This window comes from Aphelocoma coerulescens, assembly GCF_041296385.1.
Source record: "Aphelocoma coerulescens isolate FSJ_1873_10779 chromosome W unlocalized genomic scaffold, UR_Acoe_1.0 ChrW_unloc_scaf_1, whole genome shotgun sequence".
Classification (NCBI taxonomy): Eukaryota; Metazoa; Chordata; class Aves; order Passeriformes; family Corvidae; genus Aphelocoma; species Aphelocoma coerulescens.
This window is the reverse complement of record NW_027184080.1, coordinates 1,665,650-1,688,197: the sequence shown is the minus strand read 5'-3', so window position 1 is coordinate 1,688,197 and position 22,548 is coordinate 1,665,650. Positions and strand designations below refer to the sequence as shown.

The 22,548-nt window shown below is 41.1% G+C and overlaps 1 protein-coding gene across 2 annotated transcripts in view; it reads left to right on the top strand.

Moving 5' to 3' along the window:
• LOC138102762 (splicing regulatory glutamine/lysine-rich protein 1-like) overlaps positions 1-22,548 on the top strand; it is a 100,601-nt gene that overhangs the window by 10,556 nt on the left and 67,497 nt on the right. For both annotated transcript variants that reach the window (XM_069000512.1, XM_069000511.1), the window contains exons 2-3: positions 1,464-1,597; positions 9,111-9,226. In XM_069000512.1, the coding sequence (XP_068856613.1) occupies positions 1,464-1,597; positions 9,111-9,226 (250 nt within the window). The remainder of the gene's footprint in view (positions 1-1,463; positions 1,598-9,110; positions 9,227-22,548) is intronic.

Sequence of the window (22,548 nt, the reverse complement as noted above, 5' to 3'; positions counted from 1 at the left end):
GTTAAGAGGGTCAAGATAAAACAGTTCAGACAGTGTATTTTCCATGATTTACTATTTTTCTAGAAGATAGATGTTTTTTTAAATGGAACTTGCTGGTGTTTCAGCAATATCCTTTTGTATTGTCTTTGAAGGTTTCACCTGTACTTACTTCATATGAAGAAATAAACTAATTGTGTAAAGAGTATAAATCTTCACTAGGGAATAAATTTTTTAAAGCAAATTCTGTTTTTGATCAAGATTACAAAATTTGCATATTGTGCTTTCTGATCTATCTGTTGGTGTACTTTCTAATGGAAAAGCAAGTTACCCAACATATGTAATTTTAATTTTCTTCTTTATTCTAGTCTAATAGTGAATTCTTCCTACCTCCTCCAGTGTTATCCTGTACCACACTATGCCAAACTAAGGCAGATGATAAAAAGGATTTTTGTTACATTAGTGAACTAAGACATAACAATTGTAAGAATTCTCAAGAATGTGTTTTTATCTTAATATGATTTAACAAAATTTCTTTTGTGAAGGCCTAAGAAAGAGTATCAGTTAATATGGGCTAATATCCAAAAGATCCACTAAAAATGAATGGGCTTACTATCATAGAATTTTAGAATACCCTGAGTTGGAAGGGACCCACAAGGATCATCAAGGTCCAACTCCTGGCCCTGCACAGCACCATCCCCAAGAATGACACCATGTGCCTGAGAGTATTGTCCAAATGTTTCTTGAACTCTGTCAGGCTTGGAGCTGTGACCACTTCCCTGGGGAGCCTGTTCCAATGCCCAACCACCCTCTGGGTGAAGAACCTTTTCCTAATATCCAACCTAAACCTCCCCTGGCACAACTTCAAGCCATTCCCTCGGGTCCTGTCACTGGTCACCACAGAGGAGAGATCAGTGTCTGCCCCTCCTCTTCCCCTCAAGGAAGTTGTAGACTGTGATGAGGTCTCCCCTCAGTCTCCTTCAGACTGAACAGACTAAGTGACTTCAGCTGTTCCTTGTATGGCTTCCCCTCATGGCCCTTCACCATCCTCTTGGCCTTTCGTTGGACACTGATGTTTTTAAACAAGATTTATTTGGAGGATAAAAGATAAACTATAAATTATTTACTCGACAAATGTGTCCTGTAAATATGCTACTTACAATAGCAATGTAATTTTGTTTAGCAAGATTTGTAAAGAAAATCAGCCTTGTTAATTTGGGGTTTTGGCTTCTGTAAGTTTCCATTAAAAAGAAGGAGGGGCTATACTATGAGTTTTTAAGTGACAAGGCAAATTAGTAAATTTGTCAATGTTGTACAAATTAGTAATTTTTTAAGTAGGCAAATTAGTAAATTTCTATACTTGTCTTTTGGGTAACTTTTCCAGGAAATCTAAAACTTTTTTTTTTATTAGGAAATAGTAGTAAAAAATATATGCATACATTTATCTAATATGGCTAATTGTTGGTTTTTTTCCTTTTATCTTGCAGCAACGCACCTCTTACTTTTTCCTCCAAAGTATGTTATATTAAGTTTCGTGAAGCATCAAGTGTTGGTGTGGCCCAGCATCTAACTAACACGGTTTTTATTGACAGAGCTTTGATAGTTGTGCCCTGCGCAGAAGGTTGGTATTTTAGACATTCTTCTGTAGTGTTGCTCTTTGTCCTGTCTGCTAATTGTTTTAAGCTTTCTATCTAAAGAGGCAGTGCTCTGTTATTTTATTTTATTTCTGTAAAAAAAAAGCCTTGAAACAAAATTGAAAATCGAATGAAGAAACCCAATTATCTAGATTAAATTGAAATCCAGCATTAGAAAAAAATAGTTGATTTGAATTAGGATAGTTCAATTTTCCACAGTTATTACATATTTTGTGGGAAAAGAAGGTAAAATAATACTCTTCATTATGGTTTGTGTTGGCAAGCTTATTCCCACACAGAGTTCCCTCTGAAGTCAATGGAGCACTGAAAAGATAAAACAGTTTCCTGGCACTGTGATAACACTGCAGTTTGGATCTTAATGTGTTGCCCTTGGTGTGGTGTTTTGGTTTTGGGGTTTTTTTTAAGATAGTAATTATTTTTCTTTTTTTTTGGTCCAAATTCCAATTTTGTCTTGTAGATGTTATATATGCATTTGACTATTTTAGATTAATCTTATCTTACGTATTTTGCATTTGTGATTATAATTGCTGTTTGAATATAAATATTTACCTGCTAATTTAATTAAAAAAGTTTCAATTTTCCTTTCTTGTTCCTGTGGAAAATATTACTTTGTGTGCAATAAAAAGGCTTTCTTATGCATACTGGTACTCTTCTTTGATTTTAGATATCTTTAAAAATGCAATCAACTGTAAAGAATGCTTCTAGTGTAAAATATTTTTATAACTCTTAGTAAAGTGCTTGGTGAATACTAAATTTACAAGTGTTTCTTTAACTGGCTTTGAGGTCCTGCTTTTACATATCTGTTGAATACAAGGTAGTTCTTATTGTTGGTATACTATCCCAGATTTAAATGCAGTTCTATGAAGCATGGAGTTGGGCAGAGCCCCATTGACTTCATTGTGATCATTGTGGGAATTGAGCATTTGCCCATTTTGGATCTGGACTGACTCTTTGGAGTGGAGTATTCCAGTTGATGGAGTGAAGCTAACTTCATATGGTAGCTGTTTTGCCATGAACAAAAATATTTAGAAAGATTGATCCGTAAACTGCAGCAAGTCCAGAAATATCTGCTATTAGCAGGACTTTTATAACTGCAATAGTCAGGTTTTGGTTCAAAAAATACTGTTGATTTCTTGGAGTTTGTTAACAGTGGTCCCAAAGTACCATTTTTTGGCATGTTTGCCACATCATGATCTAGATAGTATGAGATTAATGCTGCTGCAATGATGGTCTGGGGGTTTCCTAGCAAACTCTAAGAAGTCTTAAAAATGTCATAGACTCATAGATGACCTACAGTATACTGTCTATTCTTGGAGCCTTGTTAACATGGGCATATTGACAAGTCTTTGTGAAGCCTAGATTTTTAGTTGCTTTTATGGTTTGTTTGGGGGGCTTTTGGCTTTTATTTTTGGAACTTGTTCTTAAACCATAAAGAGAATATTGCTATATCCACTTGAAGCTTTGTAGAGGCTTTGGGTAGGCAAAATGTACCAGAACAGAGTTTTTATTGAAAAATTGCCCTTAAGTAATTGACTGCAAATTCTTCAGAATCTTAGTTTCATGTTTCATTGAAAAGACCTTAACACTGGTTCAGTACTGCCAGAGAGGAAAGATTGCTACATAATGGATGAACAACACTCTGGTGTTTTTTCTTGAGATCACTGCATAACGTGATATGACAACAGGCAGGTAGAGCTACGTTTTCCTGTGTCTCTTGATGGTTGACAATGAGGGGAAGGAGAATAAAATCAAAGTTCTGAGAAATCTTGTTCCAACCCTGTTTGTAGCTGACTTATTAGGCATTTCTCAGAAAATGTATTACAGAAAAATTGTCACTGTTCTAGACCATTCTGGACCCCACAGAGATTTATACATAATTAGATGAACAAGTGATTGGGTTGTGAGGTCAATTATTTTTTTTCAAGTCAGAATGCTGTTTCCATGTAACTTTCTAACAGAATCACTAATTTTAATTTGCAAAGATGTGAATTCATATAGGTTTAACTTTCTGAAAAATTTATTCTGTGGGATAAGCATGGCTTTCAAGACCATAGTGTAACATTTTTTATTCACTATGTATAATTGTTAATGGAATCAATGGAGTGTATAATGGGCTTTAAAAATAACAATGGCTATATTCTACTGGAAGGTTAAATTATATTGGTGGCCAACAGTGCCAGCAATAAAATGTTTCATGTTCTGAATCAAACATATAGGAGGAGTAAAATGAAACTCTGAAAACTTAGTTTTAAAAAACAGAATAAAATCTGAAATTTGTAGTATATTTAAACAGTGGTAAATTAAGAGTATGAGGAAGGAATCACTACACAGTGAAATCAATGTTAATTTTGTGATATTTAATAAACAATTTAACAAAAATAGAATTGTAAATGAATTAACATTATCTAGTTGTCAAGATATAACTTTCTTTTGTGTGTATCATTAGTTTTTTCTTTAAACATTGTAGTTTGAGAACACAAAAGTCGAAAGATAAAGATACCACCCTAATAATTCTAAATTTTATGTCCACATTGTCTAGTAGATGGATTTTGACTATTAATTTGGTTTTGTATGTTTTCTCTGTGTGATATTTGTGCATTATTAGATGACTAGACTGGCCAAGGCAGACCTGTTACACTTGCCTGAGTTAGGCATTGTTTGCCATGCCACTAAACCTGCCGCCAAGTGAAATCTTCATGGGGGAAATGAGATTGAAGTCTGGCCTGCTGAAGATGGACGCCCTGTCTGTTTTTATTTTATTTTGCTTTCTTTCCTTTGTTTCTTTTATTTTTACTTTAAAAATTTTCTTCCCCTTTTTGTTTTGTTCTGTTAAATCCCTTACCCTTGTACTTGTGAACTGGTAATTCAGCACTGAAAAAAACGATGTTTTGTAAAGGGTTCATAGTGTTTCATTTTGAAGTTGACCTGAAGCTACTTGTGGATGGTATACAGAGAATTTAGGATATGTTTAAGTTTTATGCTGTGAATTATGGATAAATTTTGTTTGGAATACATTTAAGCATCTAAATTCAACAGATGAGCACATTGTGTCAGACTGGAATAGTGAAAACTATATCAGTTTTAAGATGCATTCTTTCATATGTTATGCTTTGTGAGCTTATCTTGAAAGAGGAAAGTTGAAACTTTTTGGAGAAATTAACTTTACAAAGTAAAATCATGATTTTTCTCTGCTATTTTTCCTTTTCTCAGCAGAGTACTTTTAGGTTGCATGATCTGTTTAAAAGAAGGCTTGCTATTTACATCTAATATGAAGTGTTTAAAATAACTATTTCTGATATTGAACTTTCGCGAGTATTGAATGTCATGAAATATTTGTTTGCTTCTGATGAAACCTTGCTCCAGTGAGGTCAGTGGCAGTAAGATTTCATCCTTTTGTTTTTGTAATTTTTAGAAAAAACTGTTTACCAATCATAAGTGCAAATGCAGCCTGAGATTTTTGTTGGAATGTGTTGTGAGGCACATTGTCTTTCAACACTGTTATTCATGGGAAGATTGAAAAGTTGTGTGTGGGTGTGTGTGTGTATTGCACTTTTACATACTCCAGTGGTCATTATTTCAAGAAGAGTTTTTTAAAAAGTATCATCTCACAATCTCAGAAGCCCTGGCGCAGTTCATGCTGGAGTGATTGAGCAAGTTCTCATCCCTAAATGATGTTTGTTCTTGTGAAACAGAAGCTTTAAAACAGAAGTGCTGGACCAGGTGATGTGTCTAGTCCTCAGGCATTGCTCTTCCCAGCCAGCTGCATTGGGACCAATTGGCTTGACTCTCATAATGCACCAAGCTGTGAACTGTAGCTGGGAAGAGCTTCATGATCTCTGTTGGATTTAGCTGTGCCAGTTGAGGTAAAGTAGTTGTAATCTCTTTAATCTCTGCTGCTAAATCCAATAAGAATCATGAATTGAATCACACAGAAATTATTTGTAAGTGTGCATTTTCCATTGATTTAAAATAGTAGAAAAGTAACAATTCCTTAAAAATTCTTTCAAGTAGATGAAACAAAAAGTATTTAAAAAAGAAATGTATTTAGTTAGTTTTGAAGCAGTTTTGGGGGGATGGGAGGATTAACCATGTAGTTTCAGTATAAAGAGTAAGAAATTAATTTCTGAGCACATGGACAGTGATAACAATACTGTGATTAGTACCTGCTTAACACAGATATTTCTGTTCAGCATTTAGCAAAATGGATTTTGGTACAGACTAGGTTGACTAGGTCTCTTAAGCACTTATTTAGGAAAACTGTACATTTCTGAAGAAGCATAAGGTATCTCTAGTTAATACAGAGCTAATCTCATTTGCTTCCAGATTCCTTTGCAAAGTGAAGAATAAATAAATAAATTAATGATCATAGAATATAATTTACTAAACACTCATAAGATTCAAATAAATATTTCTAAGGGTGTGGTATAGATGTGCCATATTTATTTTGCCTGTTTTCCTCATTAAAAAATAAATATATTTGCCTCATTTCCATTCAGCTTTTAAATACCATGAGTTTAAAAACCAAAACAGTTATTCTTAAACTAAAGTGTCCTAATTTGTTATGTCATTACTGACATATTTTGTTGAATTTTTGTGGGCTTGGATCCCTTTGTAAAATAAATTAATGGAGGCTGTAACTTGTGAGGTTATTTGGCCTTACATATTAATTTGTTTTTCAAAACTGTCTAAAGAACAGGGAAGTAAATTTGCAAGATATTTCAGGCTTTTGGTTTTGGTTTTTTTTTTTTTCCCACAACAGTTTATTTTCTACAGAATTGTTTAAAAGTTTAACCTGATCTTAAAAACTTTAAACCTAGAAAGGGGTATCATTTCAAAAGACAGTATCTGAAAATGCAGGCAAATTTTCAGGGTTCTGTCTGTAGAGATAGATCCTTCTTCATTCTTGAATAAAATAAATGAACAGATCTTTGTGGCATGGAACTGACCAACTAGATTTTGTATTTAACATTAAACATTATGTTGTTGAGGGACCAAAGTATTCTGGAAATAATGCTGCTAACTTTATAGTTTATATATGTATGTTATTAATTTTTTTGAACTATAATAGTTTATTTAACTGAAATTGTTCAATTGATTCCTTAAGCAATGTTTGAGCAAATGAATAATGAATAATGAATAATTGTAATTATTTCAGTAAGGTGACCCATATGCTTAAAGTTTAGAATTGTATTTAAGTACATTTCTGAATTTGACTCCCTGTCAGTTTAGTTATATGCATATGCATAACTCAGTTCTTATCTAAAAGGGCTAAATGTCTTAAGCATTTCTTAAGTTTATCTGGTTGTGTATTGAATTGGCTGTATGTAAGTGCATACTTAAATTAGGCATATGCTTATGTATAATATTGACCAAGGATCTAAATTAGAATGCAGATGTACCACTTTAGGAGCCATTTCTGCCACTGAATTTACTTGAGCCATGTCTGTTGATCCTGTAGAAACCTCTATGAGTATCCAGTTAATTGCAAGATGCTGGCTTAGCAATCATTTGAAAATGTTTAAGTATTTTGTTTTTCAGAAGAACTGGTATATAATTGTATGCCTAATTTGCACACACAGTTGTTGGCACTGTATATTTGGAAGCCTGTTAGTTAGCTACATAGTAGGCAGGATGTGAGGCAAGGTACCTGATTCTCATGAGCAGTCTGGCAAATCAAATACACCTCTCATTGCATGCCTGACTTCAAAATGAGACCTGTTAAGAGTGCTCAGCATTGTGATGATGACTCAGATTTATGCATGTTTTTATAAAAGCCCTGGAAGACATAATTGCACAGTTAATTCTTAAGTGTTAATAATTTTCCTATTTTTCTCCTTAAGATAGCAAAATAAAGTGGTTTGTTACATGTTAAGGAGCAAGGTGCCTCAAAACTTGACATAAATAAAATAACTCTAAATAGGTGTGAGAAAAAAAGAAGACTACTGTTATTTTATCTTTTCTAATCCACTCATGCTACATATAAATTAATTTTCATTTATATTTGTCTTGTCCTTTGTATCTCCTACTCTGAGTCCTTGCTGCAGATCTGTAGAACAGGTTTGCAACTTTTGTCTTTTTATTTTTTTTAAGTAGTATGATTCCTGTGGGGTTTATTTTCACAAATATAGCTAAAATTGCACAGTGCTTTGAAAATAATATCATATTTTGGTTTTTGATAACAATATTTATATCAATTTTTAAATTCTGAAGTTAAGGGGTTTATAGTTAAAACATATAATGTTTGAACCAAAGCAGTAAAAGCCACTGGCACAGTATTTGTATATACCTTGACTTTTAAAACAATGTTTAAATACAAGCATTTACATTATTAAAGTGCATGTGGTAATACCAAAGGGCTCAGATGGATAGCATATATACAGTTACTCCAGTAATTTTGAATAAATCATAGATAACTAATGTAATTAGAACTTCTTTTCTGTATTTTTTTAGTTCAATGTTTAATATTTGTACCAGTTTAAATGCCTTTGCATTTCAAATTTAAAACATACATTTAATTGCATTTGTAATTAACTATTACATCTTTTGATTTTTGAAGATTTTTTATTCTTTTGTTAGCAGTCTAATTGTAACTAACTTTGAATGAAACCTGTGTTTAATTCAGATTAGATATTCCTTAAACTTTTTGCATGACGGGGAAAATATAATATGGTTGAAGTAGTAGGAAATAGAGGAAAATATAGCTTGCTTAGCTGATCAGATATATTCTCTTCAATTTCAGTAAATTTAAAGCTAATTTATCAAAATTTTAGGTAAACTGAGGTGACCTAGAATGTAAGACAGTACAAATATGAATTTTTCTGCCCTCCCTCCACTCCCAACTTCATTTGTAGTATGTCTTGTGTGGAGTCACAGTAGGGTTTTTTAAAATTTTATTTATTTTTACATCAAAAGTAGGTAACACCAGAGGGTGGAAAAGCTCATGAATTTCAGTTAACACATACTTTGTTCCTTTCTTTTTTTAACTGATTTGGTTATTTGCCATTTCTGGGGATTAAACTTTAAAAAAATGTTCTTCTTTTCTGTATCTGATGTTCTGTGTGCTATTAGTGATGCAGCCAACACGAACGGTTGTCATGTGTAAAACAGCTTTCGATCACCGTGAAAACACCGCCCTGGGAAAGCGTCCTTGCTTGATATCGTTTGGTTCATGAACATTAAGTTTCCAGTACAGGTGACCCATAGCTCCAAGTGTTAAATAATTGTGTACATTAGTTTTTAAAATAATAATCCGTGAATGACATTGCTAGTCTTTGAAGTTCTGCTCACTTTTGTTTTTCCTAGTAGAGGCAGGTTAAAAGGAAATACTTAAGTTCGTATCTGTTTCTTTGTAAGGATCCGGTAAATAGATTCATTCTTATTTATTACTTTTTTAAATGCAAGGATAATTGTAAAATCATAGAAAGAGTAACATCTGTGTAGTGTTCCAACTCTGTATAATGCTTTCATTTGCTTCTTCAGGTAAAATCCCAGATGAAGCCAAAGCCCTTTCTCTATTGGCACCTGCTCCTACTATGACAAGTCTGATGCCTGGTGCAGGGTTGCTTCCTATACCTACATCAAACCCTTTGACTACAGTAAGTAAAATTCAGTCTCTATTTGATTTCTGGTTTTCCTTTATACTAAGTAGCCTTTCTGTGTTCAGAGAACAAGAACTATCTGATCTGTGGATGTTGTCCTCTTATATGCTAAATCAGTGAGGTTTTAGCTGTGGTGCCTAGAGGGTAGATTACAAGATGTCCATGCACTACCTTTCCTGGTGTTTCTTTCAGATTCTCGGTTTGCAAAATAGTGGATAAATACTGGGTTTGGTTGTTTTCATTTTAGTTGTTGTCCCTTCCCTAGACCCATTAATTTGATCCACTGGCAATGCTATCCACCTCCTAATAAATTGTTAAAAGATCATAGTTAAATTGAAAGAGTTCTTCATAATATTAAAATGCTGCAATAAGATGCTTTTCCTTTATATCTCTATGACATGGTTTTTGACTGTTAGCCTAACAATGTTTTTACTGCAAAAAGCATAGAAACTAGCTACTGCTGCTTCTGCTCAGTTCCCTTTTGCCTCTGTAAGTGTTTCTTGACATCAGCAAGCTGCTGTGCCATAATCAAGAAGAATTCTGGAAACAGTAAATCCTACATCCAAAAATTTGGCTTAATGTCACTAACCCTATGTTATTTGAAGATGAAAGCCCTCAGTCTTCCAAACATATTGCAGTAGTGTGTGTATTGATGTTGTTACTGGTACCATCCAGGATTTTTGACTCATGTTAACGGTGTCCTGCCGATTCTCAAACCTATCTGTATGTCCTGGAAAACCCAAAATGTTATTGTATTTCATATCTATCTGTGCCCAAAATTGTTACTGTCTCTTTAAGACCCGGCGGCCAAAAAATGGAACGGTAAGGCTGGGGCTGGGGAGTGCCCCAGGATTTTTAGAAGTCAGAGCACTCAGGCAGAGCTCTCTCTTGTCTCTTGCCTCTCTTGCCTCTTGGCTTTTGTCATAGAGCTGAGGCAGTGCGGATGGAGGCTCCCTGTCGCTGTAACCCGCAGGGATGGTGAGAATCACGACACAGGAGTCCAGGGTAAATGGGATGGAATGGAATTATTTAATTAATTACAGACTCATTTATATAGCATTGTTCGCAAAAGTGATATAACATTATTGGGTGCTTGACCATACACCTCCCAGAGTGATTGGCTGAATGCTACGACGCCTATTTCAAAATATTTTCTTCAGTGAACCAAAACAATATCCACTGCATTCTCACAACACCCTGCACCTGCAAATAGTTTACAAAACAGCAAACCGTCTCTCAGCTTAGTTTGCATGAGAACGGAGACTTTCACAGAAGACTGTAAAAGGTGGAAAATGTCTCTGCCAACGTTTTTATCATACATAATTCCCCCTTTTTGTTTTAAAGACCAAAAAGTTAGCGTTTATAATCCTCTGCGGGATCCCTTGCATCAAGGAGAACAAACACAGCATAAGGGGTCCATTTGGTAGTGGCCAGTTACCAAACAGAATATAAATCAGATACCAATTTAAAGCAGGCAGAGAGATCCTCCAGCTGTGCCAAGGGAAATGCATCAAGCAAACCCAACTGTGAGGAATGAGACAACTCTTAGTAGAAATTAAAACAATTTATTAAAACAGAAAAATTGAAAAATTGCAAAAATTAGCAAAATATAAAAATTTTGGGATCCTAGTGGCTCAGGAGGTATGCCCCAGGAGCGCAGGGATTCGAGATCTTCAGGCTTAGGCAGCACTGGACCTCAGGTAGAGAAAAAAAAACTTGCAGTGCTAGGCTGGTCAAAAAGAAATATATATTTCTAAAGGCCCCTGAAAAGGAGTAGGTTTCTCCAGCACTGAACTTAGCAAGCTGGAGGGGAAGGGGAAATGAGAGGGCGTGTCTTTCTTTTGCTCCCTTTTATAGCTTTTGCTCCGTCCACAGTCCGCCCACAGCCCGCCCCTTTGGTTTAAGGTGATTGGTGTTTTCCCTTTGACAGATTATCTCTGTCCACCAATGGCTCCTCCTTGTCAGAGGGGTGGTATTATTTGAGATAAGAGTCATGGAGCTTACGGGGGTATGGCTATGGGGGCTGGGCTGTTTGTTGCAACTGGGGTTTTTAAAATCTGCCTTGAAACCAAGGTACAAGTAAAACATAAAAAAAAATACATCCAACACATCTTAAAACACTTGTAAAAGTATACAGTAAACACAGGAAGACCATAAAAACTTGATCTGTGTACCTGGGCTGATGGGTTAATTTTAACATTCAATTTAAAAATATTAAGCTCAAATTAATTAAAGCACTTAATATGCAAAGACCAAGCACAAATAGGGATTTCATGTATGACACAACTTCATATCAACTATTAAAGTTCTACATCAGCTTAATTCTAAATAGCCTTAAGGGCTTACATTAGTTACTAATTCTGGATAGCCTTAAGGGCTCTAACATTCTGCATAACATTCTGACTCCATAACATAAGAAACTGTCCTGGGGTGACTTTATGATGTGTATCCCATGTCGCTGCTCTATGCCCAGAAATTAACTTTGTGCCTTTCTATGCCTCTAAACTGAGCCTGAGAGGGGGAAGGGAAAAACTGAGAAAAACTTTTTCAAAGCAGTTTGCAGCTTGTTCAAGGTCACACAGAGATGGCATTTTTTCCCAGCTGCGGCAGGGGAGCGAGGAGGCACCAAGCTTGCTGCTTTCCAGTCAGCTTTTGGCCAGTTTTTTCAGTTTCCTTTTCTCCGGAGAGAGACTGAGAGTTGAACTTTGCTTTTCCTTGCCTGGAATTCCGGATTTTCTCCCTTTTCTACTGGACTGCTTTCAACCTCAGAGCACATCGGGAGGACTTTCCACTGGGCTCAGAGGGCCTGGCCCTGGGCCAAGCCCCAGCTCCGAGGAGACCAAAGGGAGGACTCTAACACTTTTTCCCAGGTTTTTTCTCCACAGCGAGAGATTTTATTATTTAGCCTTATTTTCCTTTTCCAGTGTGTTTGGTAAATAAATAGTTTTATCTCCTTCACTTTCCTTCGAGGAAAATTTATTTCTCCCAAACCTGGTGGGGGAGGGGTGGTTGTGCCTTCTCTCAGAGGATATATTTCTAAATTTGGCCAAACTGGAACAGAAACTTAAAGTTCAGTCTCTGCTAGTAGAAGGACCAAGCTGATGGTCAACATCTTGGTCATCATCAGAAGGATCATTTGATGGATGATCTGCATACTGGTCATCATCTGGAGGTTGCCTTGAATGTTGCCTGTTCTGCTTCTGGTGCTGCAGATCAGGGTGAATGCATCTTGCAGGTAGCCATCGCACCCCAGTATCTCTGGAAAAGCAAGCATACCCACGACCCCAAGCTATGAGCTCATGAGAGCCTTCCCACTTCTTAGTGAGGAGGTCCCGTACCCAGAATTTCGCTCGAGGCAGGTGTGTCTCGCCTGAAGACTGCAATGAGAGAAAATTATTCAAAATAACAGGATTGTTTGAATTTGGTGGCACTGTAAGATGATTAGTTGTATATAACGCTTTTTCTAGTCGGCTCTGTGGGGTTTCTCCATGCATTCCCCTTTTTTGTTTCTCCAGAACACACTTCAAAGTACCGTGAGCGTGTTCAATAATGTCTTGGCCAGTAGGAGAATGTGGAATGCCCAAAGTATGATCTACACCCCATAGGTGCAGAAACTGCCACATCTTCTGAGAGACATAGGCAGGACCATTATTGGTTTTCACAGAAGAAGGTACTCCCAAAATCGGGAAAGCGAGTTTCCAATGGGCCATGACACCGCGACCTTTCTCCCCAGTATGAGCAGACTCCCACATAGCTGAGGAGAAAGTGTCAATAGACACGTGCACATACTTAAATCTGCCAAATTCAGGAATGTGTGTTACATCTGTCTGCCAAAGCTGCAAGGCTTTTAGGCCTCTAAGGTTTACCCCCGATGGCAAAGGTGCAGCGAGTCTGTGACAGTCAGCACAAGCACTGACAATGTCCCGAGCCTCAGTTGGCATCAAATGAAACTGCTTCTGCAGGGTATGCATGCTTTGATGAAAGAAATTGTGCGATGCTTTAGCTTGTGCAATTTTGTCAGGCTGAGGGGCTACCCATGCAGGGTTAGCTAGTCTGTCAGCCCTAGCATTGCCTTCTGTTATGAAACCTGGAAAATTAGTGTGGCTTTGAATGTGCAAAATGTAATATGGATGCACTCGAGCTCGAATTGTATACCACAAGGCCTTCAATAGTGAAAACAGAGCTGCATTTTTCACTTCCTTCAAAAGCGAACAATCTAAGCGTTATATCTGCTACGTAGGCAGAATCAGTGACCAAATTCAAAGGAACCTGAGAAAACCGCTAAAGAGCCATGGCAACAGCCCTTAGTTCAACCAGCTGGGCTGAGGCACCTGCCACTCAGATTCCTCCCCTTTATTCTTTTTTTTCTTTTTTTTTTAGTTTTTTTTTTCAATGTTCTAAGAAGGTATCAGAGGTTGGCCATTGGCATGATAGACTGGCAGTAGTCTGAAAAATGACCTGGCCTACCACATCTTTTGCATTGAACAACTTGCCTGTTCTCCTTGTTTTTCTTCCTTCGTTTAAGCTGTTTCTGTGTGCTCTCAACCTTAGGTCTCTTGTCCACCAGAATTTAATTGAAGAGGTGTTAGAACTGCTGCTAAGGCAGATTTATGCTCTCCAGATCCCACCTTAGCACAGGCTTCAACCATCTGTGTAAGTGTGGGTTCTCCTGGCAAGGCATCAATAATCCTTCTGCACTCATCATTAGCATTATCTCTTGCTAGCTGTCTGCACAACAGCTGCCTCACAGCCTCATTTTCAACTTGCTTCTCAAGGGCTGCACCAATCTTTTCCACGAAAGACAAAAAGTGCTCTTTCGGCCCCTGAGATCTTTTCACATATTGTGTTTTAGGAGCAGCCATGTCTATGCCCTTTAATAAGGCTCCCATACCAATCCTCTGAGCCTGTTCAAGGATCTGAAGATGCCAGGTAGCCTGGGCATCAGGGTCCCCATAATTATTGAGTCCCATGAGAGCATCTGCAGGAACTCTACATCTGGGATCAGTTTGAGGCAACTGCATATTCTCAGCTGCAGCCCTCTCAGCCATCCTTCCCCAGTTGGCTTCAAAAACTTGATATTGTACAGGTTGAAATAACACCTGACCTAAATGCTTAATATCAAATGGAGCAAGCAGATCAGTATTCAGTACTCTAATAATCTTCATGACCTCGGGAGAACCCAGTCCATACTGAACGACCTTAGTTTGCAGATCCTGTACCACCTTCCAGGCAAAGGTCTCATGCTTGTCAGGCTGGCCTGAATTAGGCAGTGCCTTCTGTACGGGAAAAGCTTGGAATTTACCCTCTGTATCACTACCAGCTTGGTCCCTCGTTACAGCACTTTGATCTGCCTGCACATCACTCTGAGATAAGGTAGCAACCCGTTCAGGTCCCCTTTCCTCTTCAGGCATCCCAACTCTTTCTAGTAAATCCCAATCCCTAGCCTCCAATGCCCACCTTTTAACCTTCTCCCAGGACGGTTTTGAATATTTTGGACATACAATCACCATGCATTCCAGAAGGGTCCGAGGGCAGTTGCGGACTAGTTGAGTTCCTGACTGCTGGCACCTGAGTGCCTTCACAGCCTCCTGTAGCGAAGTAAGCGTTTCCATAGCAACGCTGCTCGCATCGTCAGATGGAGGTGTGTCCAATCTCCCGGGAGGCTGACAGGACGCAGGCGCCGGGCCAGCAGGCAGTGCAGCGGCTGGGGCTGGAGTGGCGGGGGCTGTAGGCGGCGGCACGGAGGGCCGCGATGTACTCACTGGCGGCCGTGCAGCTTGGGGCGTTGCCGCTTGCGGTGGCACGGCTGTCCGTGCACGCGCTGTCATCTGCGCAGGCGCCGGCGCTACGCTCGGTGCCCTGGCCGGGGTCACCTGCACCAATCCCAGCGCAGATCCAGCAACGACAGCCTGTCGCACCAGCTCTGGCAGCGCTGCAAACTGCTGCATCGCTTCACACAAAAGAACCAGAAGTTGCTTGTAGTGGGTTCAGTTCGTAACCGGGTGGAAACACCAATTTAGTGTAGTGGTTTGGTCCAAAATACTCATTACTGTTTACCTTCTGTGGGATAAGAATTAGGAGAAAAGCAAAGCAGGCACAAAACTTGAAAGAATATAAAGAAGTTTATTAAGAGACCTAGAAGAAGAAAAAAAAAAATCATACCACACCTTCAGAACACTTTTCCTCCCCCCACCTTTCTCCCTTCTCCCACTGACAATGTAAAAAGACAACCCTTGAGATGTTCAGTCTGTTTATCACTTCCATAATAACCTTGTTCAGTTCATTTAGGAAGAGGAGTCTCTCTTGCCCATGCTATGGAGACATTATCACAACGAGACAGCCGCCTGGGTTGGTTCTCTCACAGCTTCAGTATCACGAGACAGCCGCCCGGGTTGGTTCTCTGCTCACATCATGTGAGAGTCCCCTCCCACGACTTGCAGCTTTTCCCACAACTGCTTTCGAGGGTCCAATCTTGAGCTACTGAGGTACCATTTTAAGGTTGAGCCGTTCAGAAACAAAAGTTCTCTTCACCCATCTCTGGGAGCATTTTCATCTCTGAGAATAGAGGCCCTCCCACTTCCCTGGGAGAAAAAGGGTCCTCATCATCTTCATCTCTAGGACTATCTCTGAGAGCATCTCTCGGAACTGAGGTCTTCTCCTTCCAATTTGGAGCAAGAGTCCTCATCACTTCCATCTCTCCCTGTTCAAACTTCTCATCAAATTACAGCTGCTTCAGCATTTGCTTATTCCAGCACAGGTGCTTTTGCTCACAAGTACAAGTTGAATGCTCCACCCCCCATGCTGTCATGAAATTACAACTGGTACTCCAATATATCAATCACCACCATAGCTTTACAACAGAATTTCAGCTTTAAGCATCTCCTCTTTCTCCTCCCTCAGGTTTTCAGCTCTTCACAACACTAAAAGGGTTAATCTCAGCCAGGTCTTGCAGCTGGAATTTCGCTTATTGCTGTTGGTCACATGATCTTTGCTGGGCAGCAGGCAGCTTCAGCTGAATCTTCATCTTTGGCTGCATTGGAGAGGGGACCGTGTCGTCTGCATGTAGCAGGGCTGTGGGGGGCCGCAGGTGGAACAGGGCCGCATGGCTCCAGGGTGGCTGTGGTCCGGGCTGGCCTGAGCAGAGCAGGTCCCGGCAGGGCCGAGCAGGTCCCGGCGGGGTCCAGCAGGGCCGCTGGGCCCCACACGGGCCCAGCCCAGTTACCAGTCCTCTGGCCGGAAGCAAGAGAGAGAGCTTCCCGGGGTTTGTCCATTCTTAAATGTGGACCACAGAGGCAGTCAAAATTCTAAGTGGATTAAAAAATTGTCCATATTCAAACTAGCCAGCTGATAGGTTCTGTCAGGTCATAGAGGAGCTGTAAGCACCCCTTTGCAAGAACATAACTTCCAGGACTATGCTTGCTAACCCATGACATTGCTGTATCAGAGAGTCTGTCCCTGACGACTGTGGGGTCTGCGGCTGCGCTGGAAACTGCCCAGCTGTCGGAGCATGCGCATGAGAGCCAAGCGCTACAGGTCCTGGTGCAGGACCGAAAGGCACCGAAAGCGTGGCCGCGGGAGACCATGGTGCCATACCCACACCCTGGAGCGGCGCGGGCAGACCCTGCAGCGCCAGCGCAGCTGGTTGCTGAGCGGCAGGCAATGGCATCAGGCTCGGTTTCAGAGCAACCAGCACTGTGGCCGCCCATGGAGCGGCAGCCAGCACCGGACACGTCCATGGAGTGGCGGCCAGCCCCAGACCCGGCTGTAAAGCGGTAGGCGCAGGGGCAGAAGCCGCCATGACACTCCCCGCCTCTCCTGGTTGTGGCAAAGGCGGGGCCGTGGGAAGGGGAGATCCCGGTACAGCACTCGAGATAGATGGCTGGATGGGTGGCTGCGACACGGAGAGCGGAAGAAGCTGGTGGGGCTGCTGCAGATCCCTCAGAATCTTCTCCCTCAGATTCATCAGAGCTCAAGTGCTCCTTTTTATCTCTCCCTGTCGCCAATTTTGCAATCACGTCATATAAAGTCCCCCACGTACGGAGTAAATCAACTACATTCTTATCGCCAAATGTGACCTCTTGCATCAATATATCCCCCAGCTTTTTCCAGGTTTCTGGGCTCAGAGCACTGTCAGATTCTGCGGTGAACCCGTGGTCTGCAGCCCAGTCAAGTAATGCACAGAGAGCTTCATCACTTATATCAGCTCCTGCGATTGTTATCACAGATTTGAAGGCGGAAAATACCGTGTTTTCTTTTGAGGCTTAATGTCCCATTGTTTCAGCTTAGGGTCCCATCCCCGCAGCGCAGGGCGGGGGTTGGGAGATGCATACCTTCTAAGTCCGGTTACGGTTGCAGTACACATCGCGGGGTCACCAGATGTTGCTGTAAGCCACAGGGACGGCGAGAATCACGACACAGGAGTCCAGGGTAAATGGGATGGAATGGAATTATTTAATTAATTACAGACTCATTTATATAGCATTGTTCACAAAAGTGGTATAACATTATTGGGTGCTTGACCATACACCTCCCAGAGTGATTGGCTGAATGCTACGACGCCTATTTCAAAATATTTTCTTCAGTGAACCAAAACAATATCCACTGCATTCTCACAACACCCTGCACCTGCAAATAGTTTACAAAATAGCAAACCGTCTCTCAGCTTAGTTTGCGTGAGAACAGAGACTTTCACAGAAGACTGTAAAAGGTGGAAAATTTCTCTGCCAACTTTTTTAGCATCCATAGCTCCCCTTTGGGTTTCTTTTGTTTTTTTCTTTGAGGGGGGTGCTTCAGGCATTTTTTTCCGAGAGGCTGTGTTTTGCGGTCCTGGACTGCCTCTAGGTAAATTCTGCGAGTGCCTGACTACAGCTGCAGCATTGCACCCAGAAGAACATAACAGCCCTGCTCCATATGGTTGCCTCAGCCTGCCAGTAGCACCCAGTCGAAACGGGAAGGCATGGAGTCTGAGTTACCCCAGCTGGCTGCTTGCCGTCTTTTGCCGAGAAGAAAGCAAAGTCTCTCTAAGAGTTCTAGACATTGACCGAACTCCAGCCACTGGAATGTGCCAGCTGCTTTTTGCCAATGGAGCTGCCACCACTGAAGACATAAAAGGAGAAGTAGGCTACTGGCATCTTTGTCTTTCCACATGCGGTCGTCTGCAGAGGGCACCATCTTGGCTGAGGGTGTGTCTTCCATTTTCCCTTTGTCTCTCTGTGGTTGTCTGTGGAGGGTGCCATCTTGGGGGGAAGGTGGTTACTCTGCCATTTTGAGTTTCTTATTGTTCCCAGGGAGTCCATGAAATTTTAGCAACTTTGTAACTAGTGACTATTACTGTTATTTTTTGCCTGTTGCTATTTCATTCTTTTTTAAATAAAGTGTTATTTTTTCACTTATATCTACTTATATTCATTTGTCCTTATTGGTGGAAAGGAATTGGTTAAAGTTCTAAGGGGAGGCAACTAATTTTGAAGTGTCCACCTCTTAAATTGTCTTCAACCAAGACAAATTTGGCACCCAACTAAAGGGGCACAAGAGAGAAAGTGAAAAAAATGACAGTTTTGTCTGAAATATTTGTATATTGGGTACAGAACTCACTGGTCACCATACTGCTCAGTCTAATCATGGGGGTGTGGCACTTAAGCTTGTTTGCTTCTCCGTCTATACAGTAAAATTTGCCCAAGATATGGCTCTTTTCTGGATCAGGGAGAATGTCATGGTTTTACATAGTTTGGGTTTTTAGTTAAAGAGGGCTCCAGCCACAGAAGTGATTCTCTTGCAAAGAGGTGCTTACAGCTTCCTCTATGACCTGACAGAACCAATCAACTGTCTAGTTTGAATATTGGCAACTATTTTAAGCCACTTAAGAAGCTTGACAGGCCTCTGAGATCCACATTTAAGAACGAACTAACTCCAGGAAAGCTCTCTTGCTTCCAGCTTTTGGACAGGTAACTGGCGACTCACGGTGTGGCCCAGCAGGGCCGGGCTTAGCTGAAGATCTCGGCCACTTCTGCTCGCTGGACGCCCAGCGCGGCCCCCTTAGTGTGGGCTGGGCCAGCCGGGAGGCGACTGCCCTCGGGGTCGTGCGGCCCTGTTCCACCCGCAGCCCCTCAGTGCGGGCCGGCCCCCCACAGCCCTGCTCCATGCAGGTGGCCCGGGGGCACAGCTTGGCCAGGCCGGCCCCCTCCCTCCCCTCCTGTGAGGCTGAAAATTCATCTGAGGCCGCTGCCCGGCAAAGATCATGTGACCAACAGCGAGAGGTGAATTCCAGCTGCGGGGCCTGGGTGAAATTAACCCCTTTAGTGCTGTAAGATTCCTCCAGAGCAGATGAAGCCTGCAGACATCAATCCTCTCCCAAGTCAAAGGAAAGGGAAAGGTGAAGGCACGTGAAGAAAACACCATAAAGACACCAAAGTCAGTGAAGAAGGAAGAGCTGAAACCCTGAGGGAGGAGAAAGAGGAGATGCTTCAAACCTAGAAGCTGAAATTCTGTTGTAAAGCTATGGTGATGGACTATGATATATCAGAGTACATGTTGTAATTTCACGAAAGCATGGGGGGGGTGGAGCATTCAAACTGCAATTGTGAGCAAAAGTACCTGTGCTGAAACAAGCAAATGTTGAAGTAGCTGTGATTTGAAGATAAGCTTGAACAGAGAGAGGTGAAAGTGATGAAGACCCTTGCTCCCAGAGGAGGAGGAGGGCCTCTGTTCCTGGAGCTGAAGATGCTCCCAGAGATAGGTGAAGAGAACCTTTGTTTCTGAACAGCTCAACCTTAAAATGGTACCCCATTAGCTAAAGATTGAACCCTCGAAAACAGTTGTGGGGAAAGCTGTAACTCGAGGGAAGGGACTTTCACATGCAAGCAGAGAACCAACCCAGGCTGCTGTCTCGCTGTGACATTGAAGTCATGAGAGAACGGTTTCTTGTGGAGATGTCTCCACAGCATGAGCAAGAGAGACTCCTCTCCTTAAGTGAACTGAAAAAGAGATTATTATAGAGGTGGTAAACTGACTGAAAATCTCAAGGGTTGTCTTTTTACGTTGTCAGTGGGAGAAGGGAGGAAGATGGGGGGAGGAGAAGTGTTCTGAAGGTTTAGTCTGACTTTTTTCCTTTCTTTTAGGTCTGTTAATAAACTTCTTTATATTCTTTTAAGTTTTGTGCCTGCTTTGCTTTCTCCTAATTTTTATCTCACAGAAGAAAAATAAGTAAGTAATGGATATTTTGAACCAAACCACTACAGACAAAAACCAAGATTGCTTTGTTGATACACTCTGCGATATCAACTTATGTAGAGATAACATCAGAGGCAATGAAGATTATTTGGGATGTGTATTTGCTGCTGTTTGCCTGTCCTGGTCTCAGCTGCTACTTCTGGGGGTTTATTAATAATTGTACCCAGGCTGTTGGGGGAACAGTAAGGAATGATTTTTCCCAGCCTTTCACCTCCTTGTCCCCTTTCAGGTCTGACACATCACCTTTTGAGAATGTTTATTTCCCTCTTAATATTAAAGACACTTTTTTGTTTTCTAATTCTGCTATGTCTCTTCCATATGGCCTATAACACATTTAGAATCAGAGCTGAGATTTCCTGGGAGGTTGCCCAGAGATCTGCCCCAGTGGTGGAAAATCCTGAGTGGCATGGGTTGTGGGAGGATATAGGCCAGGTCCTGAAGAAATACACTGCCCCAATAGTTTGGAATTTCCCCCTGAACAAATTCAGAACCCAGCTGAGGTAGGAAAATATCTGAAAGAAAAATGCAATGACAGCTCCAGAGAGAGGCAGCTTATTGCACTTTGCTGGGCCCTGGCTAATGCTTATCGCCTGCTGCTCATTACTGTACAGCAGCAGCTACAGCCAGAGGGGAAGGAGAACAAATCAGCAGACACCACAGTCACTCAGGCTGCAGTAAAATCTGAAGGGCAGCCTAAGCCAATAGCAGTCCCCCCTGTCCAGAGGAGGAAATATACGACCAAATCCATTGGGCCGGTGGCCGATGATGGGGAGGCAGAACCCTCACAGCCAGCAGAGGAATCAACCAGAAATAATCACTAAGTCTTTGTCCTTAGAAAGTCTCTGTGATCTGAGGAAAGACTTTACCCAACAACCCTATGAGTCTATATTGAACTGGTTGATCTGAGTCTGGGACACTGCAGGTGATGGTACAGTTTTGGACAGTACTAAAGAGAGACACAGGGATCTCTGTCATGTGATGTGGGTATCGACCAGGGGATTGCAAGGAGGCCAGAACCCCTCAGCCTCTGGACGTGACTCTTAACAAGCGTGAAGGAGAGATACCTTTGCCCAGAAGATCTTCAGCTGCAGCAAGACCTTTGGAAGACCACAAAGCAAGGAATCCAACGCTTGAGAGAACTGGCTGTGATAATATTTTCTCAAGTGACAACCAAACCACTAAGAGTCCAGACCTGATAAAATGTACAACACTGATGTGGCTCAAACTCACATAAGCGTACTCCCATTTCCTAGCAATGCTGCAAAAGAATGAAGGGAATGAGACAGTGGGCACTATGACAAGAAGTCTCTGGACATACGAAGATACTGTCCATGCCCTGACACAAGCCCAAATCTTGGCAGTGGAAACACACTTGACTGAGTGTATGCGAAAATTGGAAGACAGAATTGAAGGAAGTCACTATTACCGCAGGCCTGGTTCCTACCGTATATCACCGTGTCCCGCAGCCATAAGGAGGAGGAGGAGAGAAGATCCAGCAGGCAGGAATTGTGCAGCAAGATTGATTTATTTAATTATTCTACAAACTCTTTTATAGACTTTTTTCTTCATAGTCTAATTGGACAAAGGACCAGCCACCCCTTGGGGGTGATTGGCTAAAATCCTAAAACATCCATTGTCAAAATATTTTTCTACTATACCATAAACAAGACTTTTCAAGGTTGCAGGTGTCTGGGTTGTTTACATTCCCTGCTACCTCTTCTGTGAGAGAGAAAAGTCTCTCATGGACTTAGAAAATAGCAAGAAAATCCTCGCTAGCAGCATTTTTGTACCTACAAGTCACCAGAAACTTGGGAAGGAGCTTAAAGCAGACATTCTCCAAGTTTTGTCAGTACAGGCCAGAGCACCTGTTATTAGAAGTAGACATCCCCCAGCTCTGGAGAGGGGATGCACCCCACGAGACGACCTGTGGTTCTTCCTTCATGAACAGGGAGAAGATATGAGAAGATGGGATGGAAAACCTACTTCTGTCCTAGCAGCACAGGTATGTGAGCTAAAAGAGGAAACCACTAACGGGGAATTCTGCAAGAATGATTGTAGCTCCAGTTTCCCAGGACTGAGCTCCTAGGCAT